Here is a 26,792-nt window from a genome sequence, read left to right on the forward strand (position 1 = left end):
AGGCGAGGAATGTTGGTGTTGGTTGTTTATGCCCCCAAAGAAGATGAACACCAATGGAGGGATGCAGACGAGTCAGATGCCTTCTATAACTTCCTGTCACAGGTGCTAGCTAAAGTGGCCCCTCGGGATAGAGTCATCCTGTAAGGTAACTGTAATGCCCGAGTGGGTCATGACGCAGACACCAGGGTTGGAGTGATCGGAAGGCATGGGCCAGATCAGCTCAATAATAACAGAAAGAGGCTGCTAGACTTTTGTGCAGTCCATGGGGTTGTAGTTCCCAACACGCTGTTCCGGCATCGGCGCATCCACACAACATCATTATTGCACACCGGGTCCAAGCAAGGACATCTGCTGGACTCTATTATTAAGACCAGCGGATGCAGGCCCATGTCCTTGACACCAGGACCTACCGTGGAGCTGATCTGCCTACTGACCATCAACTTGTCATCTGTAAGATGCACCTGCCATTCTTTTACTCCAGTGGTGTGTGTCCATCTAGGACCCCATTCAATCCCACAGTGGCCTCGTCTCTGCTAGCTGAGGATAGTTGCAAGCAGGAATTTCAACATCGCTTGCAACTGGGGTTAGCATCGTTCCCCCCTCCTTTCTGATGCTGAGGGGAAATGGGTGAGGTTCAAGACTGTGGCCCATGCAGCTGCAATGGCTGCATTGGGTATGCGGTCCACACCTCCCCAGAGACCCTGGCAGAAGGAGGAAGCGTCCCGGCTGGTTGAAAGAAAACGACAGGCCCACTCCTGTTGCCTACAAAATCCAACATCGGAGAATGAGGAGGCTGACTGCAGCCTTCTCTCAGAGATTCGGAGAGCCGTACGGCGCTGAAAGGATGAGTAGGGGTGGTTGCTGAGGAGATGGAATCTGCCTCAGTCGCCCACAATGACAAATCACTATTTAATTCCATAAAAAAAGTTACTTGCAGTGCCTCAGCTGTCACCATCCTTAAGGGAAAGAACAGTAATCTGATCTCCGACCCCCATGAACAGGCCTGCAGTTGTGCAGATTATTTTTGTGAGGTCTTGGGGGAGGGGATTCCCTCAGCCCAGACAACATCATGGGGCAAGGTGAGGACGCCCCTGCTAGGCCTGCCGTGCCTCAAATATTGGAGGAAGTGCGAGGAGCGGTCCAAAGTCTGAGACCAGGAAAAGCCCCGGGCAGAGACGATCTACCAAGCGAAATGCTGAGGGAGGATGGCGTTTGTGCACAGACTGCCCTACATAACATCATAACTACCTGGACCACAGGATTGGTTCCGCAGGATTGGGAGGATGCCCTGGTGGTTCCCCCTCTTTAAGAGGGGGGCACAGATTGCAATAACTATATGGGCATCTCACTCCTCAGTGTGCCGGGAAAGGTCCTGGCAAGGATTATTCAACATCGCCTTGCTAGGCACGCTGAGAAGAGGGTTGCGGAGCCCCAATGCGGTTTCAGGAAAGGGCGGTCCTGCACAGATGCCATATTTTCTGTCTGTCTGCTACAGCAGAGGTGTAGGGAATTCCAACAAGACCTACATCTCTGCTTTATTGACCTGGTCAAGGCCTATGATACCATCAGTAGGCCTGGGGTCTGGGTAGTTCTTCGTGCTTCCGGAGTCCCTGACCCTCTGCTCACAATCATTAAGGACCTTCATGATGGTGAGCGGGCCCAGGTATAACTACGTGGCCGGGAGTCGGAGCCCTTCCCTGTACACCGTGGGATGCGACAGGGATGTCCTCTGGCTCCCACATTATTTAACATCTATTTCGAGCACGTAGTTCGTGTGAAGCCTTCAATAGCTGTACCGTTGGACTTTCCATCTGGTACAGATACAATGGGAGGCTGATCGATGCCCGGGTGCGGTCAAGTGATGGCTCCCTATTGCTCAACCATGTTATGTATGCCGATGATCTGGTAATTTCTGCTCACTCAGAGAAGGAGTTGGAGGCGCTGCTGCTGAACCTGGAGTGTGCCACTAAGAGGTGGGGTATTACCATCAGCCCCACCAAAACTAAGCACCTGCCCCTGGGTATTTTGTCCCATCGGACACTCCACCCTCACAACTCCCAGTTGGTGATAGGGCAGTTGTGGAGAGAGTGGAGAGTTTCCCATACCTGGGCAGTGGGCTCATGACTGGCTTCGGTTTAACAGCGGAGGTCTCACTCCGAATCAGTCGAGCGGCATAATCTTTTCATCGGTTCCGTAACACTGTGTGAAAGCTACCCGCCGATCGGCTCCGTGGCGGTGGCATCACAGAAGCTACCTGTCTGTTGCTCCGCACGAAGCTTCAGGTCTTCTCGGCCACGGTCATTCCCTCCCTTCTCTACGCTTGCGAAACGTGGACCCCCCCTAATGGAACAACTTTGCCGATTAGAAACATTTAGGCTGGCATGCATGCCCAGCCACCGCATGCCTAAACAGCTTTTGTTCGGCCGGATCGAGGGGACGAAACGGGCGCGGCACGGGCTAGAGAAGAGATGGAGTGATGTGGTACAGGAGGATGTGGAGCCGAGTGGACTTGCCAATGACTGGTACCAGCGGTGTCAAGATCGGCCTCTGTGGAGGAGGCTCGTGAAGGACGCTACTGGGCAGTTGGAGGCAGTCAACCTCCAAAAACAACGGAGGGCGGAGGAGCGACGCTCACAACAACGAGCGGAGCGCCGGGTGGCTAAAGCACAGCAAGTTGGCACAGTAGGGGGCACAGGTGGTGCATCAGCCAGTCGTCTCAGTCAGTCGACCTGTGGCATCTGGGTCTGCCCCGTGACCTGCCAGCAGACGTTCGACACTTCACGTAGCCTCAAGGTGCACATAGCCTGGCACAAGCATCGTGGTGACGTCACCGCCACTTAGTGGCGAATGGCGGTTGTTGTTGTGTATGGGGAGCGGTATTGTAGTGATTAGCACGCTGCGCTACGAACCCGGCGACCCGAGTTCGATTTCCGCTCACAGCCAATACCAGCAGTGACGATTATCTGAACCGGTCCTGGGCCTCCCCTATGTCGACTCAGCCTAAAATGAGTGTGTAAACATCGCCTTCATAGATGCTACTCGCTAACAGCACTTGCCCCAACAGTCTGTTAAGTCTACACTGGGGGATCTTTGTGTTTGTCTTGTCTTATTTGTGCGTGTGTGTTTGTGCGCGTGTGTGTTCGTGTGTGCGTATTTGTGGGCATGTGTGTGCGTATTTGTGGGCATGTGTGTGTGCTTGTGTGTGTGTGTTTGTGCGCGTTTGTGCACGTGTGTGCGTGTGTTTGTGGGGAGCGGTAGTGGAGTGGATAGCGCTACGCTGCGCTATGAAACCGGCGACCCGAGTTCGATTCCCGCTCACGGCCAACACCAGTGGCAATTTTTGAACCGGTTCTGGGCCTCTTCTAGGTCGACTCAGCCTCAAATGTGTACCTGGTGTGGTGTGTAAACAATGCCACTGGGGAGATAAAGGCGGTCTGGCTTGGTGCTGGCCACCCACTCCCTCGTATACTGTTCCGGCCTTAATAGGTGCTCACTAACATCACTTGCCTCAACATTCTGTTAAGGCTATATGGGGGATCTTTGTCTAGGTTGACTCGGTCTTCGATGAGTACCTGGTGCTTAGAGTAAGACGTCAGCACTGGGGAGACAAAGGTGGCCGGGCGTGGTGCTAGCCACTCCCCGATGTTTATCGTGTGTGCCGTGACAACCTTAATATGTGCTCGCTATTGTCACTTGTCCCAATGGTCAGGGTAGATTACGCATGGAATCGTCTACCCCTTATCCACTGGCACAACCGAGCCATGCCAGAACCAAATGTTGATACGTTGATCTCACAAGACATCTGAATGTGGTTCATGGCCAACCAGAGGGGGGGTGTCAGTACACCGACTCGTTCACTGTATGTGACGTCGGTGGAACGGAAGTTCTGCAGTGGAAAAACCACTTGGCGCTTGCCAAGCCATGCCAGAGCTTACTCGGCTCCGGCGCGGGCCCATTGTGCGGTGTAAATGACGCGTTTGTGTTTGTCGTGTCGGAACGCATAGGTGGACCTGCACCTCGCAGAGCAGCAGCCCCCAGTACAACATCTGTGAGCAGATGGGGCAAATTCGCGACGATCACATCCGCTTCACGTCCGAGCTGGCCCGACACAGCAACAGCGAGGTCAGCCCTGGCGAGCCGTTGCCACAACCCTTCTTGACCAGTTTGCTTTGGTTCATATTATTTTATATATTTGGTATTCGAGCCATTCTTATAGCGCAAGTTTGACGGCCAAAATAAACACTTAATTCGAGAGCCAAACATCACACCTGCTTGCTTTGGCATTTGGTGTACCATCAACCGCATCACCAAACTAAGCAATCTTTATTTTACCAGGTAAGGCCCACTGAGCTATGCAGCTCTTTTTCAGAACCGACCTGGCCACAAGTTATAGCTCCACGAAGTGGCTTATTGTGTGCAAATTTAGAAAAACCAAATACTCTAAACAAGTCAATGCACACATCTCTCTTATCAATGGAATATTAAAGATAAGCCATAGTAGTGCGATTTTTGGCCATGCAACCATTATAATAGACCACTGTTTCATTACAGTAAAGAGTGCTCCTTAAATCGAGGAATAGCACAACTACACAGATTCTTTCCTGAAGGCTATCATGAAGGTACTACATTTCCTATAGCCCGCCATGGTTGAACAGCAGGAGGCAACGTTGCTTTGCCTCATCCCAGTTGAAGACTTTTGCAGGTACAGGCGACCCCCGCACCTACGACCTAATTGGTTCCTTGACGACGGTTGTCGAGCCATCGCAAGTCGAACCCTTATTTCCCATAGGTGTAATGTTGTAAATTGGGGTTCCGTTCCTGGAAGCCCATTTACATATCATAAAATATAAAAATTTACCACAAAAATTAATTTAAATAACCCTAACAAACATTTATTGTAACTTGACTTTTCCAAACATTTTTTTATTAAAAACAAACACATTTGAAAATCCTTAAGTATTTTTTTGCACGTGCATCACATTTCCTCTTCTCAGACGTAGCGAAAGGCGACATTTTGTCATCATAAAGGTGAAGGGCATTGCAAAAGAGAAGGGTTCGCTCTCGACGCAGCTGCAGACTGCCGGGCTATACTATACATATCCAGACGACAGAAGAGCAAAGCAGCACCATCTGACGACGAGTGTGTGCGTGACATGCGCCAACTCGTCGCCAATCGACTCGGCATCGGTAGCAGTCGTTAGGCGGTCGTAGATACGAGTTTGGTCATTACTGTGGGGGTCTTACAATAAGAAAGGTCTTAAAAGAGAGGGGTAACGAGCCCTCGTAAGTCGAGGGTTGCCTGTACGTTGTGCGTAGACAATCCAAAGAATGTGGAGCCATTGAGCTTGGCGTAGATTCTGCTGCTGCTCCCTTTCTGGCAGGTGGTGAAGGCATCGGGCCAGGACAGCCATAAGACGGACGAGCAGCACCGCGAGCTGTGCGACCTGGCTTTGCGTGGCCTCCAGCTGCTGTCCAAGTGGAGCGCTCACGTCATGGAAGTGGTGGGCACCCATGCGCGGACGAACTGCGCCCGGGTTAAAGCGTGGGGGGTGGACTCCGTGGCCTGCGGGCCATGACTTATACTGTTGCGCGGTCTGCCTCTCCACTCCAAAAATGTCCCACAAAGGATTTTTGTCAGTCACTGCAAGTTATAATCAGAATCTTTGTTTAGATTGGAGGAGGAATTTGATGAACTATGAAGCTCTTTTTTTCACAGATGTCCAGTAAGGGTGGATCGGCAAGTTACACAAACAACAACCAAAAATACTAAAAATTATAGGAGTGCAAAATAAAGAAAAAGGTTAGCAAGTCACTAAAAAGATATTCAAACTAAAGTATATGCCCGATTTATCAACTCTACATACAAGCTTGGGCAAGGCAGCAACACAACAACAGTCCCAGACCACACCAAGACAAAAACAACAGTCCCAGACCACACCAAGACAAAAACAACAGTCCCAGACAACATCAAGACAACAACACAGCCCCTCAATAGAAAATGACAGTCCTGATAGCACTCGCTTCTAAGATATGAGGACATTGCTTTCACATGTTTAATCAATAATCACCGTTCAATAATAAAGCAGGCAAATTATTGCTGTGAATAAACTGGGTTTTTAATTGTTGCGAATTGATGGTCTTATAGTACGCCTTTTGGCGTCCTTTAGTCTAACTCTGCTTTGAGACTAAGCTCAAAAAGAAAGCTGTCTCCGTTTCAAAGACAATGCATATATTATCAGAGTACGGTTTTTGTTTGCATTCTGACCACAAGTTGTGTGGTTAATGCAGACATGATTCCTTGTAAAAGGTTTCAGTTTGGTGTTTTAACATCTTAACACCTGTTTTGTTGCCAGAGAAAAGGGGAAAACCTATTCTCATATTGATTGTCTTCGTCCAGTTACTGATGTACGACATGTATAAAAATCTTTAAAAAACTAGTTAATCTGAATCAGCTATTTCGGCTCTCAGAATAAACTTTTATTTTGTTCGCTATACGATGAACACTTTTTACGAGGAACATTAAAGGTGTGGCCTTGTGAAGAAAAGAGTAGGTGCTGTGATGCCATCTTCCAGGACCATTCACTGTCAGAGCAGGGCGTGTGCGTGCTGTTGTTTTGCGGACATCTCGACCGTTGCCTCGCCCCCGCAGTATTCCTGGAAGCTGGTGCATCCCACGGATAAGTTCTCCAACAAGGAGTGTCCGGACAACGCGGAGGAGTACGAGAGGGCCACACGCTACAACTACAACTCTGAGGAGAAGTTTGCGCTTGTCGAGGTGAAATCGGTTGTCGTGTTTCCGGGGTCTGTTCATCGAGAAAGTCGTTCCAGAATGCAGCGGAAAGACTGAACCGCACGTGGGGCAGTGTGGGAGAGCGGTGGAGGAACCGGTGGGAGAACGCAAACGTCTCAATTAAAGACACAAAAGTACTTGCCACAAATGAACCGCAATACCTCGCTGATCTCTTCAAGAAGCATAAACCATCACGCGAACTTTGGTCATCCTCGCAGCGGCGGATTTTTGGCTATTGAACAAAGATGGTCACTGCATTGCGCAACTTTCAGATGGTTCGCCAAACGCTGCTCCGAGGATGACCAGAGTTTGCGTGATGGTTTATGCTCCTTGACAAGATCAGCAAGGTTTTGTGGTTTATTTGTGGCAATCACTTTGTGTGTAATGAGTGTGACCTTATCATGTATTCGTTGAACAACCAGAAGCCAATGCAGCTCAGCGAGCGCTGGATGGACATTGTTGGAGCTCAAGTACAGCGAGTTGAGGCTCTCAGTCCACGTACCAATGAATGTATAAAGGAACCTTCATCTTAAATTTTGCTAAATTTCAGCTCTAAGAAGAAAATGTTTGATATGAATGTCATGTGACGAACATTATCTCAGTGGCAAAACAGGTTGACCAGAGGTCACTGGAAGGTATTTCATAAGCAGCTCTGTGATATCCGCTTCCGCAGGTCATTCTCATCCTCCAGAGGATCACACTGCTATCTGAGACTTCTGAATGGATATGCGAGCGTGTGCCGATGCTGTCGCGTTTCCTAATCACAACCCCCTTTCCAGGTGATGGCGATGGTGAAGGGCCTGCAGGATCTGATGGGCCGCATGGAAAGCGTCTTCAACCAGGCCATCCGGCACACGGTCTACGCCAAGATACAGAACTTTGCCAAGCTCACCCTGCGTGAGCCTCTGCGCCAGGCCATTAAAAAGAAGAAGAATGTCGTCATCAGGTCCGTGAATGCCTGTGCACTCGCAGGATAACCGAGACTTTGCTAGCTACCACGAAAATGGAGTTGCTGTAATTTCATATTTGACGATACGATATAACATTAATGATTAATATCCACCTAACATGTCCTTTTTAATAAATGACAATTATTGGGTGGTCGCGTTGCCGAACGGTAGCGCTTTGGTCGCTTACTGTAGGGGGACCGAGTAGGCCATGCTTGTCGGCGTCGTAGTCCAAATTAGAAAAATTACCTCCAAATTTCTTATTGGGGAAAATATATGGCAACATCACCCCTGACTGCGAAGCATAATAGCAAGTGGACTATTGGAGACATTGTGGTTTAACGCAGGTCTCTGTGTAGGGCTAGATGAATAGCATATGAAAACTAAACTATAAAGCTATTTTAATTTTACCAGGTAAGGTCCGCTGAGCTATATAGCTCTCTTTTAGAAGTGACCTGGCCACAAATGATAGCTCAGCAAAGTGGCTTTTCAGTTTCAGTTTCATGTATTAGGTATAACCCTGTGAGCCATGCGGCTCTTGACTCGGGTGTAACCGCAACAAAACAAAAACATGAACAAGAAACATCTTAAAGTGACTACACGCAACAGAAAAATCCTGGAAAAAACAGCAAAGTCTTCCAGAAGTGCAATTGCTCACAACTGGTTGCAGAGACATCCACCTGTAAGCGACTCGATTGGATGCAACCAACCGCGCATCCATTCCCCGTGTGCAGCGTGCTGCAGGCGATCCGCAAGACGTGCTGCGACTGGGAGGCCGAACCGGCCAACGACCCCTGCCTCAAGGGAGAGAAGGACCCCAAGAGCGGCTTTGAGATCAAAGTGGCGCACAGGGCAGTGGGCCCTTCCAGCACCCAGGTGGGGGGCGGCTGCGGCGCACGCACCAACATGCGCGCCAACCCGTGTGCACCAGCGCGCGCATCAACACACGTATCAACACACGCACCAAGCCGCAAGTAGCTCCCGTGCCTTTCGCTCGTCGTGTTCCGCCTGCCAGACCCGTCAACCGTCCGCTTAACCTCGTCGGCCTGCATATCGCCGTGTTGCTGCGCTCAGACAGGTTTTGGTGGTCGTCGTGAAGCCACCTCTCACCCTTCCACCACCTCCGCTAACACCCAAAAAACATTGGGTAAGAGTTGGGCCGAAGGAGTGCAGTGGTGGGGCACATGAAGAAGGTGGGGCCTAAAGAGAATTGGGTGGGGCCTCAAGCAGAAGGGTTGGGGCCTGCAGAGGTTAAAATTTCCTGTTGATTTAAAAGTCATGAAAGCAGAATATCAAATTTGTGCAGCAGCAGCATGGCTTTCATGCCACAGATGTAGCAGCAGGCCAACTTAGCATAGAAAGTAGTCCCTCTGTTAACAGTGACATCGGTTAACGGTTTTTCGGTTAACGTTTTGCCTCCCATAGCGCCTCGTAGTTTCGACTGACGTTAACATTTTTATTAACGATAACGTGTTTACGTTATCCACGCGGGCACCAATTTCGGCCATTCACAGTACTCGTTAAGTGGGCTGAGCAATGCCCTCAGCCAATGAGCGACTCCCATTTATAACCTTTTAGACCTCGACTGGCTTTGTTAACATTACACATTCTTGGTGATTTTTTCTTATCTTTCAACCTATAAGTGAATTTGATTTAGAGTAGATTTTGTGGAACGGAATAAAAACGTGAACTGAGGGACTACTGTACTGCAAATAATGAAATAATATACAATTTCCATTTTGCTTACTTTTACATGCAACTGACACCATGACATTTATTTATTGCTTTTTCACTTAAAAACTTTTTTTTTTAAATAACGCTTGGTGAAAGTTCAAGAGAAAATTTGTTCGGCACTAGACCTAACTTGGAAGACCACGCATTGGCAGAGGTTTGTGGTTGAGCCATCGCAGCCACCCTGCTAAACACTGCATGTGTGTTACCCCTGAACACACGCGCTGTCCGCTTCACAGTGGACTTTATTCATGCCGTGTGTGTTACCCCTGAACACACACGCTGTCTACTTGTTTACAGAGTAATGGCGGTTTGCAGGCCGGTGCTGCATTCACCTTGTGGTGCACAAGGGACAGCTGCCACCGGGGGTCACCTAGGCTAAACTACAGCGGTCATTTGAATGATGGAGATGAGATGGAAGGCGCTTTGAGTTTGCCGAGGCATTTAAGCATTCTAAACATGTGATTCCGTATCCTTATTAAGGGTGGCTGTGAAAGCCTACGTGTACTAATGACATTGATTTTAATATATTTTTGGGTTAGGCCACGTAACGAAACGACCTAACGAGATGTGTGTCATTAAGAAAACCCTCCACCACCCGACAAAGTTATTATTGTTTCAGCTCACTCACCAACAAGTCCAAGACCGATCCTCAAAACTAATTCAGCAGTTATCTACGGCGCTTCATTTGAAACTACATCAATCATCGTCAAGTCAGACTCGCCATCAAGGAGAGTGAATTCCTGGATTGTCATTCAGATCATTACACGGCCTAACGCAAAAATAAATTCTGTTGTAATATTGGCTGTGAAACCTGCAATGTGTTAAGTTGATGTTGTTGTTACTACTGTGTTGGCTGCAGCTGTACATGGTGCGTACCATGCTGGAGTCGCTGGTGGCCGACAAGAGCGGCGCGAAGAAGACTCTGCGCAGCACCCTGGAGGGACCGTTCATCCTCGCCATTGAGGAGTTCCATCGCAGCTCCTTCTTTTACCCCCACCTCCTCAACTTTGGGGGTGCGAACGCCCACCCGTTCACCATTATGGCAGCGGCAGCGGGGTTATCCGATTATTTGAGTAACCGTTTACTCGACTACTCATCATTGGATAACAAGAAGACAGTTGGGGAAATACACAATCTCCTCATCTGGATTGCAAGTTCAGTGTGCTAACTATTGCACCGCGGCAGCGTCCCGAAGCTGGGTGCTGCTGGCGTGCGCCACATTCTCGGCTTTACAATCAATCATCGCATAGCAAAGGGTCGTTGCGCGAAATGTGTGACCTCTTGCGACGGCATTTGCAAAGACTCCTCTTGGTGCCATGTCGGTGTCTCGAGTGATTTGTTTGTTACACGGATCACGGGGGATAACCGCGGGGGGCGGCGCCATTCTTTAGAGTCTTGTCCGTACTGCAGTCAACTGCCATACTCCAGCTCGAAACACTTCTCTGTCTGCTTCTTCCTTTCCACCGTTCGACTTCGGAATTTCCTCTCATTGTCTCTCTACCTTGCTCGCGTCCAAAAATGCATGAATGCTTATCTATCGTAACATTAAATAGTGCTTTTGGTTGCTGGCCGTTTTGAGTTTTGGGCCTTGGAGCCTGTGCACAAAAATGATAAAATAAATTTTAAAATATTATAAGATGCACCCAAAACTATTGCTTTAAGGTACAGGGCACAACGGTGCATCTTACAGTCCGGAGAATACAGTGGGAGCCACTCGGTCCACCTGTGAGTGACGATGTTTCTCGTTGTTACCACACAGAGGCCCTGCAGCAGTGCTGTGACCTCTCCCAGCTGTGGTTCCGCGAGTTCTTCCTGGAGCTCACCATGGGCAAGAGGATCCAGTTCCCCATCGAGATGTCCATGCCGTGGATTCTCACGGACCACATCCTCGAGACCAAGGAGCAGTCCATGATGGAGTGAGTTGATTGCAGACGCGCACGGCCGAAGGCAGAGAGGGGGGGTTCAGACCCAGTGCACCACCAAGAGGAGAGTGGAAGGTTTGCAGCGAAGTGCGTTAAAGTGGTTGCAGGAGCAACAGTGCTTGCCTGTGAATTTGCAGTCTGGCATTGAACTGTTAAGGGTCAAAATGATGAAGTTTTCACACGGAGGGTCATGGTGGTCGCAGAGTTGGGAGTTAATGCTGCCTTAGGGGCTGGATATATTACTGGACAGTGTAATAATCGCCCCATAATAACAAAGTCGCCCATGTCCAAATCGCCAGGAATGAGCCTGATCTTGTCGGATGTCAGAGGCTTTTATGCGTGTCCCGGTATACGGAACTCCGTGTTGAGCAAGAAAAGTGACTCTTTGCGGTGCACATCTATGCTCCCCACCTGTTCCAACTCGCACTGACCAGCACGGTGAACTGTGAACCTCCATACAGACCCACGCGACGAGAGAGACGCCCGCATCCAGCAGTGGATTGATGAAGCGCTTTACGTACGCGCTTGCGTACAAAGGCCCGAGGCGTGCTTTTGTGTCTACACCGACTACCTCCGCCCCCGATTCCTAAACGTAATGCCTTGATGAGCCATGTCTTGTTGCAGGTACGTCCTGTATCCGTTGGACCTGTATAACGACAGCGCTTACTATGCCCTCACCAAGTTCAAGAAACAATTCCTCTACGATGAAATTGAAGCGGAGGTAAAAATCCATAACTCACATTCACTCGCTCACACACACAAAACATGGACAAAGATTTCCTGTATAGCAGAGGTCGCAACCGGGTACCCGATACCCGTACCCTACCCGATACCCGGCTACCCGTACCTGGCCGGGTACGGGTAGCCGTTTGCGACCCTGGTGCGGCCGGGTACGGGTACGGGTAGGCCGTGAGTCACTGGTGAGTAGCCGTTTGTCACTCATTTCGGGTAGGGTACGGGTACGGGTAGGGAACGGGTATCCGTACCCGGCCGGGTACGGGTACGGGTACCCATTTGCGACCCTGGTGCGGCCGGGTACGGGTTAGGAATCAAAACCCGTTTGCGACCTCTGCTGTATAGGCTACATAGACCGTGAGGGCAAGTGGTGTTAGCAAGCACCTGCTGAGGCTGTCACGGTGCGTGAGTGGGTGTTGTGGCCAGCCCTGTAATAGGGGCTTGATGAAGGCCGATTTGACCCAAGGGAGGCCCAGAACTGGTTGGGATATCACTCGTCACTGATAATCTGCCAACGCATGCTTTGAGAGTTGACTGTGCAAGGCTTCGGAGGTCAATCCGGAGCGCTACGTTCACAGGAGTAGACGGAGACTGCCGCTGTGCCGTGAATCACTTGTTTTGTGCACAAATTAAAATCGCAGCCAAATGGTGTTTTGGGTTGTGAATTCCTTTTCCTGGCTAATCAGCCCATACAACCTGGCACATGGTTCAGAAAACAGAACAACTGAAGAATCCACAAAGAAGTGTGGAGACATGCTTGGCAATGCATTGATGGACAGAAAGTGGAACGCGTGGATGAAGAGAGACACGGCTTTAGCCATTAATGAGAATGTACGGGGGCTTGGTTTCCACACGTTGCTGGAAGGGACGATCACCAATGGTCCAGAATAACGAGAGGAGTTGCAACCAAAGAATGGAACGCATCCAGGAGGATATACTTCTGAGGAGATAGAGCAATGAAATCAGCTCGTGTGCTGGGTGGATTGTTTCATTATGGAATCTATTTAACTAAACTATCAAATTATTAATATCTTACCATGTCAAACCGACTGAGATATATAGCCCTTATTCAAAAGTGACATAGCCAGAAAATACATCTTATGGAAATGGCTTATCATGTGTAAATGTATTCCAGCCACATATACTCTAATTCGTGAGAGATGTCGGCTGATTTGGGAGGACTGCATCCAGCAATAGAATGACCATGGCTGATGTTGTTGGTGGTGATGACGACACGTTACACATACACAGGCGATGATAGGACGACAGCAAACGTGACCTCTGGTACAGTTTGCTCCCTTGTGGACCTCCCCTCCCCTCTGCTCTCCTGCTACCCACCCCCCCAGGTGAATCTGTGCTTTGATCAGTTTGTGTACAAGCTGTCAGACCAAATCTTCACCTACTACAAGGCGCAGGCTGGAAGGTGAGGTCATATCGCACACAGCCACTCACGCACCGCCCCTGGTTTCAGCGCTCCATGCTCTATGCAACGGTTGGGTTTCCCGGCACACAGATTTCCTCAACAAAATCTCGCTCCTTCCATGAAGGCCATGTTTAGCTTGGAATTGTACGTGATTGCAGGACGATGTGTTTTCTTTTATTATTTAAAGCCTCACTGAGTCTCGAGACTCCTTTTGAGGAGCGTCCTGCCACAGTTTTGCAGGGCATATTTATCATTCGAATATTTGGCCAATAATATATTAGTGCTATATTTATAATATATAGTAGTTGTATATTATGGGTTTTTTTAGCAGTTGAAGGAAACCGGAGAACCTGGATAAAATCCCATACGGAACATACAAATTCCATAAAGACTAAGATCCCCCGTATAAATCTTGACTTAAAGCTTTTGTGACTGCAGGAATTCATATTCTTGGGTCTTTCGGTAAAGTCACGTAGATAGGTTCAAATAAAATAACAAAAACAACTATAACGTTTCGATCGCAACACAAGCGGTCGTCTTCAGGAAAAAGGGGGGGGGTTAGCTTCCAAGGCAAACTCTTTATAAGGGTTTGAAATGGGCGTAGCTATACCAAAATTAAAAAGAGATCCCACCAACCGCCTCGTTACGAAAACCAACAATATCATCACTGATTCAACATCTTTGATCAAACCAACCAAGCGGTCTGCTGCGAGACCACCCAGATTGTATGGCTTACCAAAAGTCCTTAAAGAAGGGACACCCCTTCGTCCTATCGTCTCCAACATTGGCTCACCTGCCTACAAACTGGCCCGAATTCTGTCTGAGACCTTACAACCATTCACTGGTAAGACCACCTCAGCTGTACTCAACTCAGCTCGCTTGGTATCGTTAATCAAGGACATCTCACTATCTCCAGGTGATTTGCTCGTTAGTTTCGATGTGGTATCTTTGTTTACCAAAGTTCCTGTGCCTAACACCATTGCAATCATTGAAGATTTGGTCCATCAAGGACTGAATACTGATGTACCAGCCCTGGTGAGATACTGCCTCACCAACACTTTACCTGGAATGGAACATTCTACAAACAAGTTGGGTTCTCCCTTTTTTCCAGTTGTAGCCAATGTTTTCATGGAGAAATTTGAGACGGATGCCATCCAGGCATCCACTCTAGGTCTGTCCTTGTGCAAGAGGTACGTAGATGACATGTTCGTCATCTGGCCACATGGCCAACCAGCTCTGAACCAATTCCTCAACCACATCAATTCCATACACCCAGCCATCAAATTCACCATGGAGGTGGAAAAGGATGGCAAGTTACCATTCTTGGATGTTTTAATCGAAAATAGACCGGATGGCTCAGGGGTGTCCCTTCTCTGTCTACAGGAAATCCACCCATACGGATGCCTACCTAAAACCTGACTCCCACCACCATCCATCCCAGAAGAATTCCCTCATCAAAACTCTACACCATAGAGCTCGATGTATTTCCGACCGTCATCACCTAGCCAGTGAACTGGAACACGTACACCAAGCTCTCAAAATGAATGGATATTCAGACTACACAATCCGTAAAGCTGGGAAAGAACCATCTGAAAACCCAATCAAAACCATCACCTTGCCATACATAGCAGGGGTCACTAAAAAGATTTCCAAATTTATGAGCAAATACAAGATCCAGGTTCGATTTAACACAATACATAAAATTCGTGATCTGATCCCATCTGTGAAGGATGTGATCCCTGACATGCAATACTCCGGCGTCTACAAACTAAACTGTGTCTGCGGCAGTAGTTCCATTGGGGACATGTCTCAGACCGTGTTTGTGAACATAAGGCAGATCTGAAACACGGTAGGATCAATACCTCGGCCGTGGCTGATCATTGTTTTATTGCGGTGGGCTCACACGAAATTGATTTATCTAAGACTTTGCAAGCCCACTGGCTATAAACAGAGATTCGTTCATGAAGCCATCCATATATATAGACACAGACACAATTTCGACTGAGAAGATGGGTACAAACCGAGCAATCATTGGAAGGATGTTATCAACCAGTTTAAGTCATAATTGGCTATGATGTTCCCATCCTACCACCTTCCGATGTTAGTTGTGCTTTACCCCCATTTCAAACTTGCGCTTTCACAGTCACTTCGCGCGCCGACCCCTCGGTTGCGGCGCTACGATCTTCCATCAACATGCTAATCTCTCTTTAACATGCTAATTTTCACCTGGCAGCCTTTTGATTGGTGGAAAACCAACCACCGTCGGGTTGGCTGCCCACCACTTACATTATCTTTGGCCGCTGACATTTCGGTTACGCCCATTTCAAACCCTTATAAACAGTTTGCTTTGGAAGCTAACCCCCCTTTTCCTCAAGACGACCGCTTGTGTTGAGATCGAAACGTTATAGTTTTTTTTGTCATTTTATTTGAACCTATCTACGTGACTTTACCGAAAGACCCAAGAATATGAATTCCTGCAGTCACGAAAGCTTTAAGTCAAGATATATACGGGGGATCTTAGTGTTTATGGAGTTTGTATGATCCGTATGGGATTTATCCGGGTTCTCCGGTTTCCTTCAACTGCTAAAAACCCCCATAATATACAACTAATATATATTATAAATATAGAACTAATATATTATTGGCCAAATATTCGAATGATAAATATGCTCTGCAAATAACTATCTACGTGACTTTACCGAAAGACCCAAGAATATGAATCCCCCGTATAGCCTGAACAGACTGTTGGGGCAAGTGCTGTTAGCGAGCACCTATGAAGGCCGGCACGGCACATGAGGGGGTGGGTGGCCAGCACCATGCCCGGCCGCCTTTGTCTCCCTAGTGACGATGTATAAACACCACACCAGTTACTAATTTTAGGCTGAGTCGACCTAGGGGATTCCCATGACTGGTTCAGATAATCGTCACTGGTATTGGTGGCTGGGAGCGGGAATCGAACTCGAGTCGCTGGGTTCGTAGCGCAGTGTAGCACTAACCGCTAACTACCGCTCCCCGCACACACTGTACACTCACTCGCACCCGCACACTCGCACTGCACAGTAATGCACTCGAGTCGGGAATCGAACCCAGATGCTTTCTGCCGTGAGGCGCAGAGGTCACCACTGCGCCACCCGTCGTTGCAATGACTTTACGCCCACTATCCCGTGTGCAGTCTGCTGCTGGACAAAAGGCTGCAGACGGAGCTCAAAAACCTGGGGGTGTCGATCCCTCACCCCCCCTCCAACCGGTACGAGACTCTGCTCAAGCAAAGGCATGTGCAGGTGAGGTTTCCACGCCCGTTACCATGGGCGTGTGCGGGAGCGTCTGTCGTGTGACGCTCGGCCGATTGTAAATAGATTCACATGGAACGGATCCAGACAGTTGCCTGTGATCAACTTTCCACCGAGTGGCGGCGCTGTGGTTAGCGTGCTGCGGACCCTGTAAACGAAATAGAATGCATGGTCATGGCCAACTTCAGTGGTGTAGTGATATCTGAACTGGCTGGAGGAGCCCCCTTCACCAAGCTGCACTGACCAGCATGGTGAAGTATGTTAAAAACAACCCCCTTGACTGACATGGCGTGAGAAGGCCTTCAAGCATTCGTTCGTTTCTCAATCCGCTTGTCCTGGTGAGGGTCGCAGTGCCAGCATGTTGAGTAGGGCGGTCCAGACCTCCCTTTCCCTGGTAACATTCTAGCTCTTCCTGGGGAATTCCCAGGCCTTCCGAGGCCAGCCGAGCGACATAGTCCCGCCAGTGTGTCCTGGACGGCCCCCCGGGGTCTTTGCCCAGTGGGACGTGCCCGGTAGAGTTCCAGGGGGAGTCTATCGGGGGCATCCTTACAAGGTGCCCGAACCACTTCAACTGGCGTTGGACGCTAGCCTTCAAGCGGTGGATTGATAAGGATGTCGTACATCCTAGTACTTGCATATGAGGGGATTTCATTTCTCCGTTTCCAAGACGGACATACTTATGGCACGTTCCCTTCGTCGTCGTTACATCTACGCAACTCGAACTATTGCGCACTTTTTCATTGCGGCCTCATTATGGCTGTGTGCTGTAGGCCCGGTGCGAGTGCCAGATGCTTACTCGCCGTTACTCTGCTTGTCCGTCCGTCCTTACGTGGCGGTGTTTTTGTGTTCCTGATTGCAGCTGCTCGGCCGTTCCATCGACCTGAACCGGCTCATCACGCAGCGCATCTCGGCTGGAGTCTACCGCTCCCTAGAGCTTGCCATCAACCGCTTTGACAGCGAGGACCTCACCTCAGTTGTGGTGAATACGACCTCCCCGCCTCCCGTTCACAATATTTGTAATGCTGATAATATCGATGCCTGTCATATTTAAGAGTAGCCAACAGACTCAAAGTCCAGAGTGCTGGATTTGCTGAGATGCTCGGTTCATATGAAGATTTTGGCCTTATGTGACTAAATCGGGTTCCCAAGTGTAGCGAGTGAACGTTCTTAGCCCAGTCACCAATGACTGCTAAACGACCTTCAATTTGGTTCCACGCTTAATTTGATAAAATTCGAGTTCCGATTTATTATACAATGGCTGTCGTGTGATGGACATTGCTCCCAGTGCCAGGACGTCGCTGTCAATGCTGCGTTTCACGGAACCGTCGTCATTGTCATTGGCTTGTAGGAGCTGGAGGGGTTGCTGGAAGTGAACCAGCTGACGCACAAGCTGCTTAGCAAGCACCTGACGCTGGACGGCTTCGACGCCATGCTGCGTGAGGCCAACCACAACGTGTCGGCTCCGTACGGCCGCATCACCCTGCACGTCTTCTGGGAGCTCAACTACGACTTCCTGCCCAACTACTGCTACAACGGCTCCACACACCGGTGAGCTCGCCGCACCGCCGAACTCCGTTGTGCAAACACCGTTTCACCCAGCGGCCGCTCCGCCCAGCGGCCGCTCCGCCCAGCGGCCGCTCCACCCAGCGGCCGCTCCGCTCGAGCCATTTAGCTCCCGAAGTCAGGAATCCACCGTTACTCCTGAATACAGGGTGCTTCAAATTTTTTTTTTACACTTATATGGAACTATCGTTTTTCATGGAAAAATAATGGATAATACACTGTAACATGATAACATATGTATGTTAATAGCTTAAAAAAGTCAGTCTCCACTTGTTTGCCATCATTGTCAATACATGCCTGGAATCTTCTCCAGGTGGTCTCCAGAGCCTGAAGGCACATTACTTATTGTATTGTTGTAAATTCTAAGAAGTGTTAACAATTCTTTGAAGCACCCTGTATCTAAAACATGCAGTGGTTTCAGTAGAACAGGCGTTACACAGTCAAACCGACATTCTTATTCTCAGAGCTGGAATTGATCCAAAATTAGATTAGAACCAAGTTTAAATCAGTTCATTTGTGCAGCCATTGGTAGCCGGTCTTAGACAATTAATTTGCTACATTTGAGAACCCGGTTCAATGGCAGTGGGGCTGCTGTCTGGATTCAAACCCAGGTCTCTACGGTGTCAACTCAACACTGACTTCTGAGCCACCAGGCCACGTCAATCCAACCTGCCCTATATTCCCCATTTGTATCTCATCTTTGTATTTACCTGGCTTGTTTGTTTGGTTGAGAAACTTTATCTGTCTCTAGCTGTTAGTTGATCGAGTTCAGTTGAAAATAATAATGTATTCATGGACGCACCCAGATTCCAACTAACAGCAGTTGATTTGTGTAGGGCTTCCGGTAACAATAATAATCGTATGTTTACACAAATACACTGACGTCACAATTGTTTTACCTATGTCAGTGCTTTTCTGGTAAGATGAGCTTAATAAAGGGGCTGCTTGTGTAAGAAGTTTATTCTCAGATTTTGCCACTAGGTGGCAGACATATCACACGAACGATGACGGCACCACCATTGCACACCTGCGCATTAGAAGAGCAACGAGAGGTTATTCTATTTTGTCCTCTGTCGGAGTAAAGACAAGTTCAGGTGCATCAAGGAGCAATACTGTAATGTGGTGACAAGTCTACGATTGTCTGTGACTCTTCATGCCCGTCATTTATGAGTCGTTCTGCTGTGTGTGGAGTAAGATAACGAACATACCTTGAGGGGTCTGTTTCACTACATGAAGTGTAAAGTTGTATATCCTTCTTGTTACTTTTTGGTCCAGATTTGTCAGGACTCAGTACACCTTTGCCCAGAAGCTGGAGAGGGACAAGCCGCCAAACGCGCAGCCACAGTACTTGTTTGGCACCAAGGTAAGACATCTGAGAATTACACTTTAGAGACGGGGAAAGGAGCACGTGGACCAGAGAACATACGTAAATAGTCAAAGTTACCGTATTGGCTCACATAAGTATGGTACAATGTAGATTAAATCGGGGCACTAAATCAGGGCTTCGAAACCTTTGTCATTGCACGGCTCACTTTCGACCTTGCTCGATATTCGCAGCGTGGGGTGGGGGCTTTCGGCAGTCTGCTGCCGTCCTGTGCCAGGGCGACTGGCGGAGTTGGGTGGTGGATCGGCCACTGAACGGCACGGGGTGTCGTTTCTGCCCTAGCGTGCAAACAGTGAGGTTCTTTCCTTTTCTGTAATTCAGAAAATACCGCGACACATCTGGGACTTTGCCACGACGTACCAGCTGAGAGGGATAGTTTAAATAACCTCAAGAAGCGGTGCAGAGTGTGGGTGTTTATAATGTAGGTAGAAGCAATCATCGGTCATCGTCTCAGATCAAAATCCTCCTTAGCTTTCGAAATCTCTCTTGTGATGTAGAGAAATTTTGAGATGCAATGTGCGTGAATGACACCTTTTATGAATTATTATTTTTATGTGGCACATCTCGTCTCAGGCGTTTAGCTGCACTATGCACCCCCATCTGTGTTCCCTGCCCTGGCCAGGCCCCGTTGATTCCCGTGGTGATGTATGGTGGGGGGGAGGTTGCCATTCGTTGGTGTATTGAGTGGCTGGAATTCGTGTCGTTGAATCGTGCTGTACGTTCAAGTTGATGTGAATGTTGTGATTTTGGCAGTTGTTTGCAGTGCGCCGCACATCCGCCAAAAGCGGAAAGGCTCCTCCACCTCATCGGTTTGGCTTCCTGAGGTTCTGCTCTATCTTTAATTTGAAATCACTCGAGTAGACGAGCAGTCTTCTTCTTCCGTATGGCTTTGGAAACAATCAACAGTCCACAATTGTACTTTGAATCTTGGAAGCCATTACATGGGCATCCATGGTAGCTGAGTGGCGTCTGCTTGTTGCACCGGAATACGCGTCTCATTTAGCTCTTTGTTTTCTCTCGCATAACCTTCGCGCCCAACCTCGTCAACACCTCGCAAGCTAAGAAGGGTTGAGCTTGGATAGTGCTTGGATGGGCGATCCCCATCGAGCACAAACATAGGCGGACGCGGGGCCAAGTGCTACCTGGCAGCCGGTAGAGAGTGGTTTGTGAAAACATCCATTACTGAACTGCACTTCTTCGCTTGCACGTCAAAGCTCCCTGCTTTAACCAATGCCATGCTGACCATCGTGGCGAAGTACGGTCAAATGGCACTCGCAACCCGCACAGTCGTCACAGCGAAGCCATTGTCCAGCAGCCGAGTGACCGAAGTGTTTGCGTTGTGCACCGTCGTAGTAAACGCGGTGCTCAATTTGCGTTGTTCCTCTCGCGTTATGCGTGCGATGGCGCCGCGTCGCACAGGCACTCAACACGGCCTACACGTCCCTGTACGGCTCCTATCGGTACTTCCTGGGCACCCCTCATCTGCGATCCATCTGCCGACTGCTGGGGTACCAGGGCATTGCCGTGGTGATGGAAGAACTTCTCAAAGTGGTCAAGAGTCTGGTAAGAGTGGTTCCTTTCCTAGTGCAATGCACGCGATCCACAGTGCAGTGAAACCCCAGCTGTCCGCCCTCGTAGTTACAGGTGGCAGTGCTAACAGCTGTGGGTGAAACGGCAAGAAGTCCGTGGCTTTGATTCCTGACTCAGGTGCCTTTTATGTGGGGTTTGGTATGTTCATTTAGACACTTTAATTTAAATGGTATTGACCAAACATCTCAATGCTGACAAATTTGTAGCAAATTTTTCAATTGGGATAAAAAAGACAAAGATCCACTGTATAGCCTTAACAGACTATTGGGGCAAGTGCTGTTAGTGAGCATCTATGAAGGCCGGCACGGTACACTAGGGGGTGGGTGGCCAGCACTACGCCGACCGCCTTTGTCTCCCCGGTGGCGAGGTTTACATTTGAGGCTGAGTCAACCTAAGGGAGGTGGCCCAGGACCAGTTCAGATAATCGTCACTGGTGTTGGCCGTGAACGGGGATCGAACGCGGGTCGCCAGGTTTTATAGCGCACTCATTTAGGATCACACACAGCAGCAGCAGCATGGCCCCCTTACTGCAAAAACTGGGCCAGATGGTTATGATAAAGTATTGAGACTCAGTCTGGCTTTCCTGGGTAAACAAGCAAAGTAATAATGACAATTAAAGTGGGGAACCCTGGCCCGGATATCTTGCAATTCTGACGGGCTGAAAATGCATTGACAATCAATTTGACAAAACCACATGATAACAACCCAGCGTGTACGTGCCTTCATCAGTGTACCATCATCGTGTGTGGTGTTTAGGTGTTTGACTGCACACAATAAAATCCAACAGTAGCTTATCAACTTTTACATATTTGGCCTTAAATGTATTACATTTAACTGTCATTGGTTATGCACTAAATTCAATAGCTTTAATAATTTTAAATATCAATCGCTTAGTCTTTTTTGTATATATAATGCAAAGTTCAAACGATACCATGGTCAATTTAAAAAATGGAAATGATGTTTTGAATATAGTTTTAATAATTAAAAAAAAAATGTCATAACGTGATTGTACTTTTGACTGGAAGAGCACGGAGTGATCTGATCATGGAAGTGACGTAATTTGATACAACAAACTATTATTTATTCTACCAGGTAAAGGCCCACTGAGCTTCCGGTAACAATCATAATCGTTAAATTTCGATTTAAAGCTTTCGTGACTGCAGGGATTCATCTTCTTGGTTCTTTCGGTAAAGTCACGTAGAAGGGAAGTAATAAAATAATAAAAATAAAACATAATAAAACAATTCTCACGACGTTTCGGCCACAACGCAAGCAGCCGTCCTCAGGCGAAGAATGAGAACATTATCAAGCTAGGAGCTTATATAGGTGTTGCGAGGAGGAGCGCCTTAACAAAAGAATGTGCATATGAAGAGGAATTTAGCATACCAATGGACAATGCGTAGGAGGTGGGCGGAGGGGTTTCAAAGTCCCATTATGCCCATGCATTATGCAGGATCAACAGCACCACGGGGGGGCGCAAGGAACAGCGTTAATAAAGGAAAGGAATGTTAGTGATATGTAGCTGCATTTACCAAACAACCACGTAGAAAACCAAAGTAAAAACTACATAAAAAACTAAAATATAAACTGAAACTTACTATACTCTACAATAAGCTGAGTTACTAACAACAAATAATAAATTACAATTCTACGTCGTAAGAAGTATATAATATACTTCCATCTAAACTTTATTCTCTTAGCATATACAGTACTATATACTGCCATAGATAAACCCAACATTAAATTATATACTGTATTGCTGTAAACCACCCTATACTTTATACATTTTAATATAACACTATGTATTATTCAACTCACCCTAATGTGTATCGAAATGGTTTATTACGTCCTTCCAATGATTGCTAAGCCTGAATCCATCTTCTCGGTTAAAATTGTCTCTGTGTTTGTATATGTGAATCGCCTCATGAACGAATCTCTCATGATAGCCAGATGGCTTGCAGAGAACCTCCGTCTTGGAGAAGTCAATGTCATGTGAGCCCACTGAGTTGTAACAGTGGTCTGCCATGGCTGAGGTGTTTGTCCTACCGTGTTTTAGATCAGCTTTATGTTCACGAATGCGGTCTGAGACGTGTCGTTTGGTTTCCCCAATGTAACTGCTACCACAGAGGCAACTTAGTTTGTAGACGCCAGGGTACTGTATGTCTGGAATCACATCTTTTACAGATGGTACCAGATCACGGATTTTATGTACTGTGTTGAATCGGACCTGGATCTTGTGTTTAATCAGGATTTTGGAGATCTTTTTTGTGACCCCAGCAATGTAGGGTAAGGTGATGGTCTTGAAAGGCTCCTCAACAGGATCTTTCTTGATGGTTGGAGTGATGGCTTTGCGGATTGTGTAGTCGGAGTAACCATTAGCCTTAAGAGCTTGGCGTACGTGTTTGAGTTCCCTGGAAATGTGTTCATGGTCGGAGATGCATTGGGCTCTATGATATAGAGTCTTGATGAGGGAATTCTTCTGGGATGGATGGTGGTGGGAATCCGGTTTTAGATAAGCATCCGTGTGGGTGGCTTTCCTGTAGACAGAGTGGCTCATTGAACCATCAGGTCTCCTTTTGATTAGGACATCCAAAAAGGGTAGCTTGCCACCCCACCAACAGCCTCGTCTCCAAAACCAACAACATCATTTCTGCTTCAACCGCATTAATTGATCAGACCAAACAGTTCTCGTTGAAACCTTCTGCAGCCAGGCCACCAAGATTGTACGGCTTGCCAAAGATACATAAAGAAGATACACCTCTTCGTCCCATTGTCTCTACTATCAACTCCCCCACTTACAAACTGGCTCGTTTTTTGTCCGAAATCCTACGGCCTTTCACTGGAAAAACCACCTCTGCAGTACTAAACTCTACTGACCTGGTATCGACAATCAAGGGGATTGCCCTGTCCCCAGACGACCTGCTTGTCAGTTTTGATGTGGTTTCCTTGTTCACAAAGGTGCCTGTGCCTGACACCATCGCAATCATTGAAGACTTGGTTCATCAAGGACTAAATGCTGGGGTACCCCCCCTGGTGAGACACTGCTTAACCAATACATACTTCACCTGGAATGGAACCTTCTACAAGCAAATTGAGGGCACCCCAATGGGCTCCCCCCTATCTCCGGTTGTAGCCAACATCTTCATGGAGAAATTTGAGACGGACGCCATCCAGAGTGCCACTCTACGCCCGACCTTATGGAAGAGGTACGTAGACGACCCTTTTGTCATCTGGCCACATGGCCGGCCTGCTCTAGACCAATTTCTCGACCACATCAATTCCATACACCCAGCCATCAGATTCACCATGGAAGTCGAAAATGATGGCAAGCTACCCTTTTTGGATGTCCTAATCAAAAGGAGACCTGATGGTTCAATGAGCCACTCTGTCTACAGGAAAGCCACCCACACGGATGCTTATCTAAAACCGGATTCCCACCACCATCCATCCCAGAAGAATTCCCTCATCAAGACTCTATATCATAGAGCCCAATGCATCTCCGACCATGAACACATTTCCAGGGAACTCAAACACGTACGCCAAGCTCTTAAGGCTAATGGTTACTCCGACTACACAATCCGCAAAGCCATCACTCCAACCATCAAGAAAGATCCTGTTGAGGAGCCTTTCAAGACCATCACCTTACCCTACATTGCTGGGGTCACAAAAAAGATCTCCAAAATCCTGATTAAACACAAGATCCAGGTCCGATTCAACACAGTACATAAAATCCGTGATCTGGTACCATCTGTAAAAGATGTGATTCTAGACATACAGTACCCTGGCGTCTACAAACTAAGTTGCCTCTGTGGTAGCAGTTACATTGGGGAAACCAAACGACACGTCTCAGACCGCATTCGTGAACATAAAGCTGATCTAAAACACGGTAGGACAAACACCTCAGCCATGGCAGACCACTGTTACAACTCAGTGGGCTCACATGACATTGACTTCTCCAAGACGGAGGTTCTCTGCAAGCCATCTGGCTATCATGAGAGATTCGTTCATGAGGCGATTCACATATACAAACACAGAGACAATTTTAACCGAGAAGATGGATTCAGGCTTAGCAATCATTGGAAGGACGTAATAAACCATTTCGATACACATTAGGGTGAGTTGAATAATACATAGTGTTATATTAAAATGTATAAAGTATAGGGTGGTTTACAGCAATACAGTATATAATTTAATGTTGGGTTTATCTATGGCAGTATATAGTACTGTATATGCTAAGAGAATAAAGTTTAGATGGAAGTATATTATATACTTCTTACGACGTAGAATTGTAATTTATTATTTGTTGTTAGTAACTCAGCTTATTGTAGAGTATAGTAAGTTTCAGTTTATATTTTAGTTTTTTATGTAGTTTTTACTTTGGTTTTCTACGTGGTTGTTTGGTAAATGCAGCTACATATCACTAACATTCCTTTCCTTTTGTAATGCGGGCGAAAGCGACCTTCCGGATGTGACGTCACGAGGAGGCGGAGCCAGGTGACGTGGGTGAAAGGTAGGGGGTCCTTAAGCGGGTAAACCGGAAGGAGAAGGCAGTCGGGGTGTGAATGGAAAGGTGTGGGGCCACGCGGGCGTACGAGCCGAGGGGGCACCGTCAGAAGCGGGAGCCAACCCTGGGAACAGTAGGGAGCTACTGGGAGGTGTGAGCTGCAGATAGAGATAGGCAGTAAGGCTGTGTGTGAGGAGCGGCGGGGTGGCTGCCAGGAGTCGCAGGAGCGACGAGAAGGCGAGACAGCACGAGGCCGTCAGAGCTGCAGCAGGAACAGCCAAGGGAGCTGTGTGAGAGTACAGCAGCGGAGCTGCTGTGGGGCTGCAAGAGCGACAAGAACAGCAGCGGGGCTGCTGATGTGGACTGGAGTGACATCGGAACCAGCACAGAGAGAATAAGAGAGACAGCCGTGTGGGGACGCAGTACGGACCGAATAAAGGACACTGAGCCAGATATCGTGGTCAAGTCATTTATTACACTGGGGTCAGAAGTGAAACGGCATGTCTAAGCAAGTAAGGAAGAAAATTCCCCCGGCGCCAGCATCGGCTTCTTCGTCCGACGACGACGAATTCCCTCCGACCACGGATTTTGCTGGGGTGGTGGAGGAGAGCCCTGCTGAGGCGAGCACGGGGACGGGCGTGGAAGATGTCGGCGCGATGGCGGGTCCGTCAACAACATCGGACGCTGAGCAAAGATGGCAACAGGTGGCAGAACAACTGGAGACACTCAAGGACGTCCTGGCGCATCTGTGTCACCTCGTTACGCCAAGGACGACGATGGAACGAGAAGGTGCTCCACGGGCCGCCACGTTGCCTGCCCTGCCGCCGCCATTGGCCACGCGGCAAGAAGACGCCATCTTGCGCGCTCCGCGGCGCCAAACCGCCATCTTGGCCACGCCGCGGGCCGACGC

At 48.3% G+C, this 26,792-nt stretch overlaps 1 protein-coding gene across 1 annotated transcript in view; it reads left to right on the top strand.

The window, feature by feature from the left end:
- The window catches only part of LOC144736285 (cytoplasmic FMR1-interacting protein 2-like), a gene marked incomplete at its 5' end in the record, with an annotated part of 75,866 nt that overhangs the window by 20,701 nt on the left and 28,373 nt on the right, over positions 1-26,792 (top strand). Inside the window, 14 exon segments of the mRNA XM_078618929.1 lie at positions 4,005-4,122; positions 5,382-5,501; positions 6,650-6,775; positions 7,570-7,736; positions 8,472-8,613; positions 10,331-10,484; positions 11,231-11,387; positions 12,018-12,114; positions 13,475-13,551; positions 16,724-16,832; positions 17,701-17,820; positions 18,190-18,389; positions 19,680-19,767; positions 21,208-21,351. Coding sequence (XP_078475055.1) covers positions 4,005-4,122; positions 5,382-5,501; positions 6,650-6,775; positions 7,570-7,736; positions 8,472-8,613; positions 10,331-10,484; positions 11,231-11,387; positions 12,018-12,114; positions 13,475-13,551; positions 16,724-16,832; positions 17,701-17,820; positions 18,190-18,389; positions 19,680-19,767; positions 21,208-21,351 — 1,819 coding nt within the window.

This window comes from Lampetra planeri, chromosome 60 (genome assembly GCF_965212315.1).
Source record: "Lampetra planeri chromosome 60, kcLamPlan1.2.h2, whole genome shotgun sequence".
Taxonomy (NCBI): domain Eukaryota; kingdom Metazoa; phylum Chordata; class Hyperoartia; order Petromyzontiformes; family Petromyzontidae; genus Lampetra; species Lampetra planeri.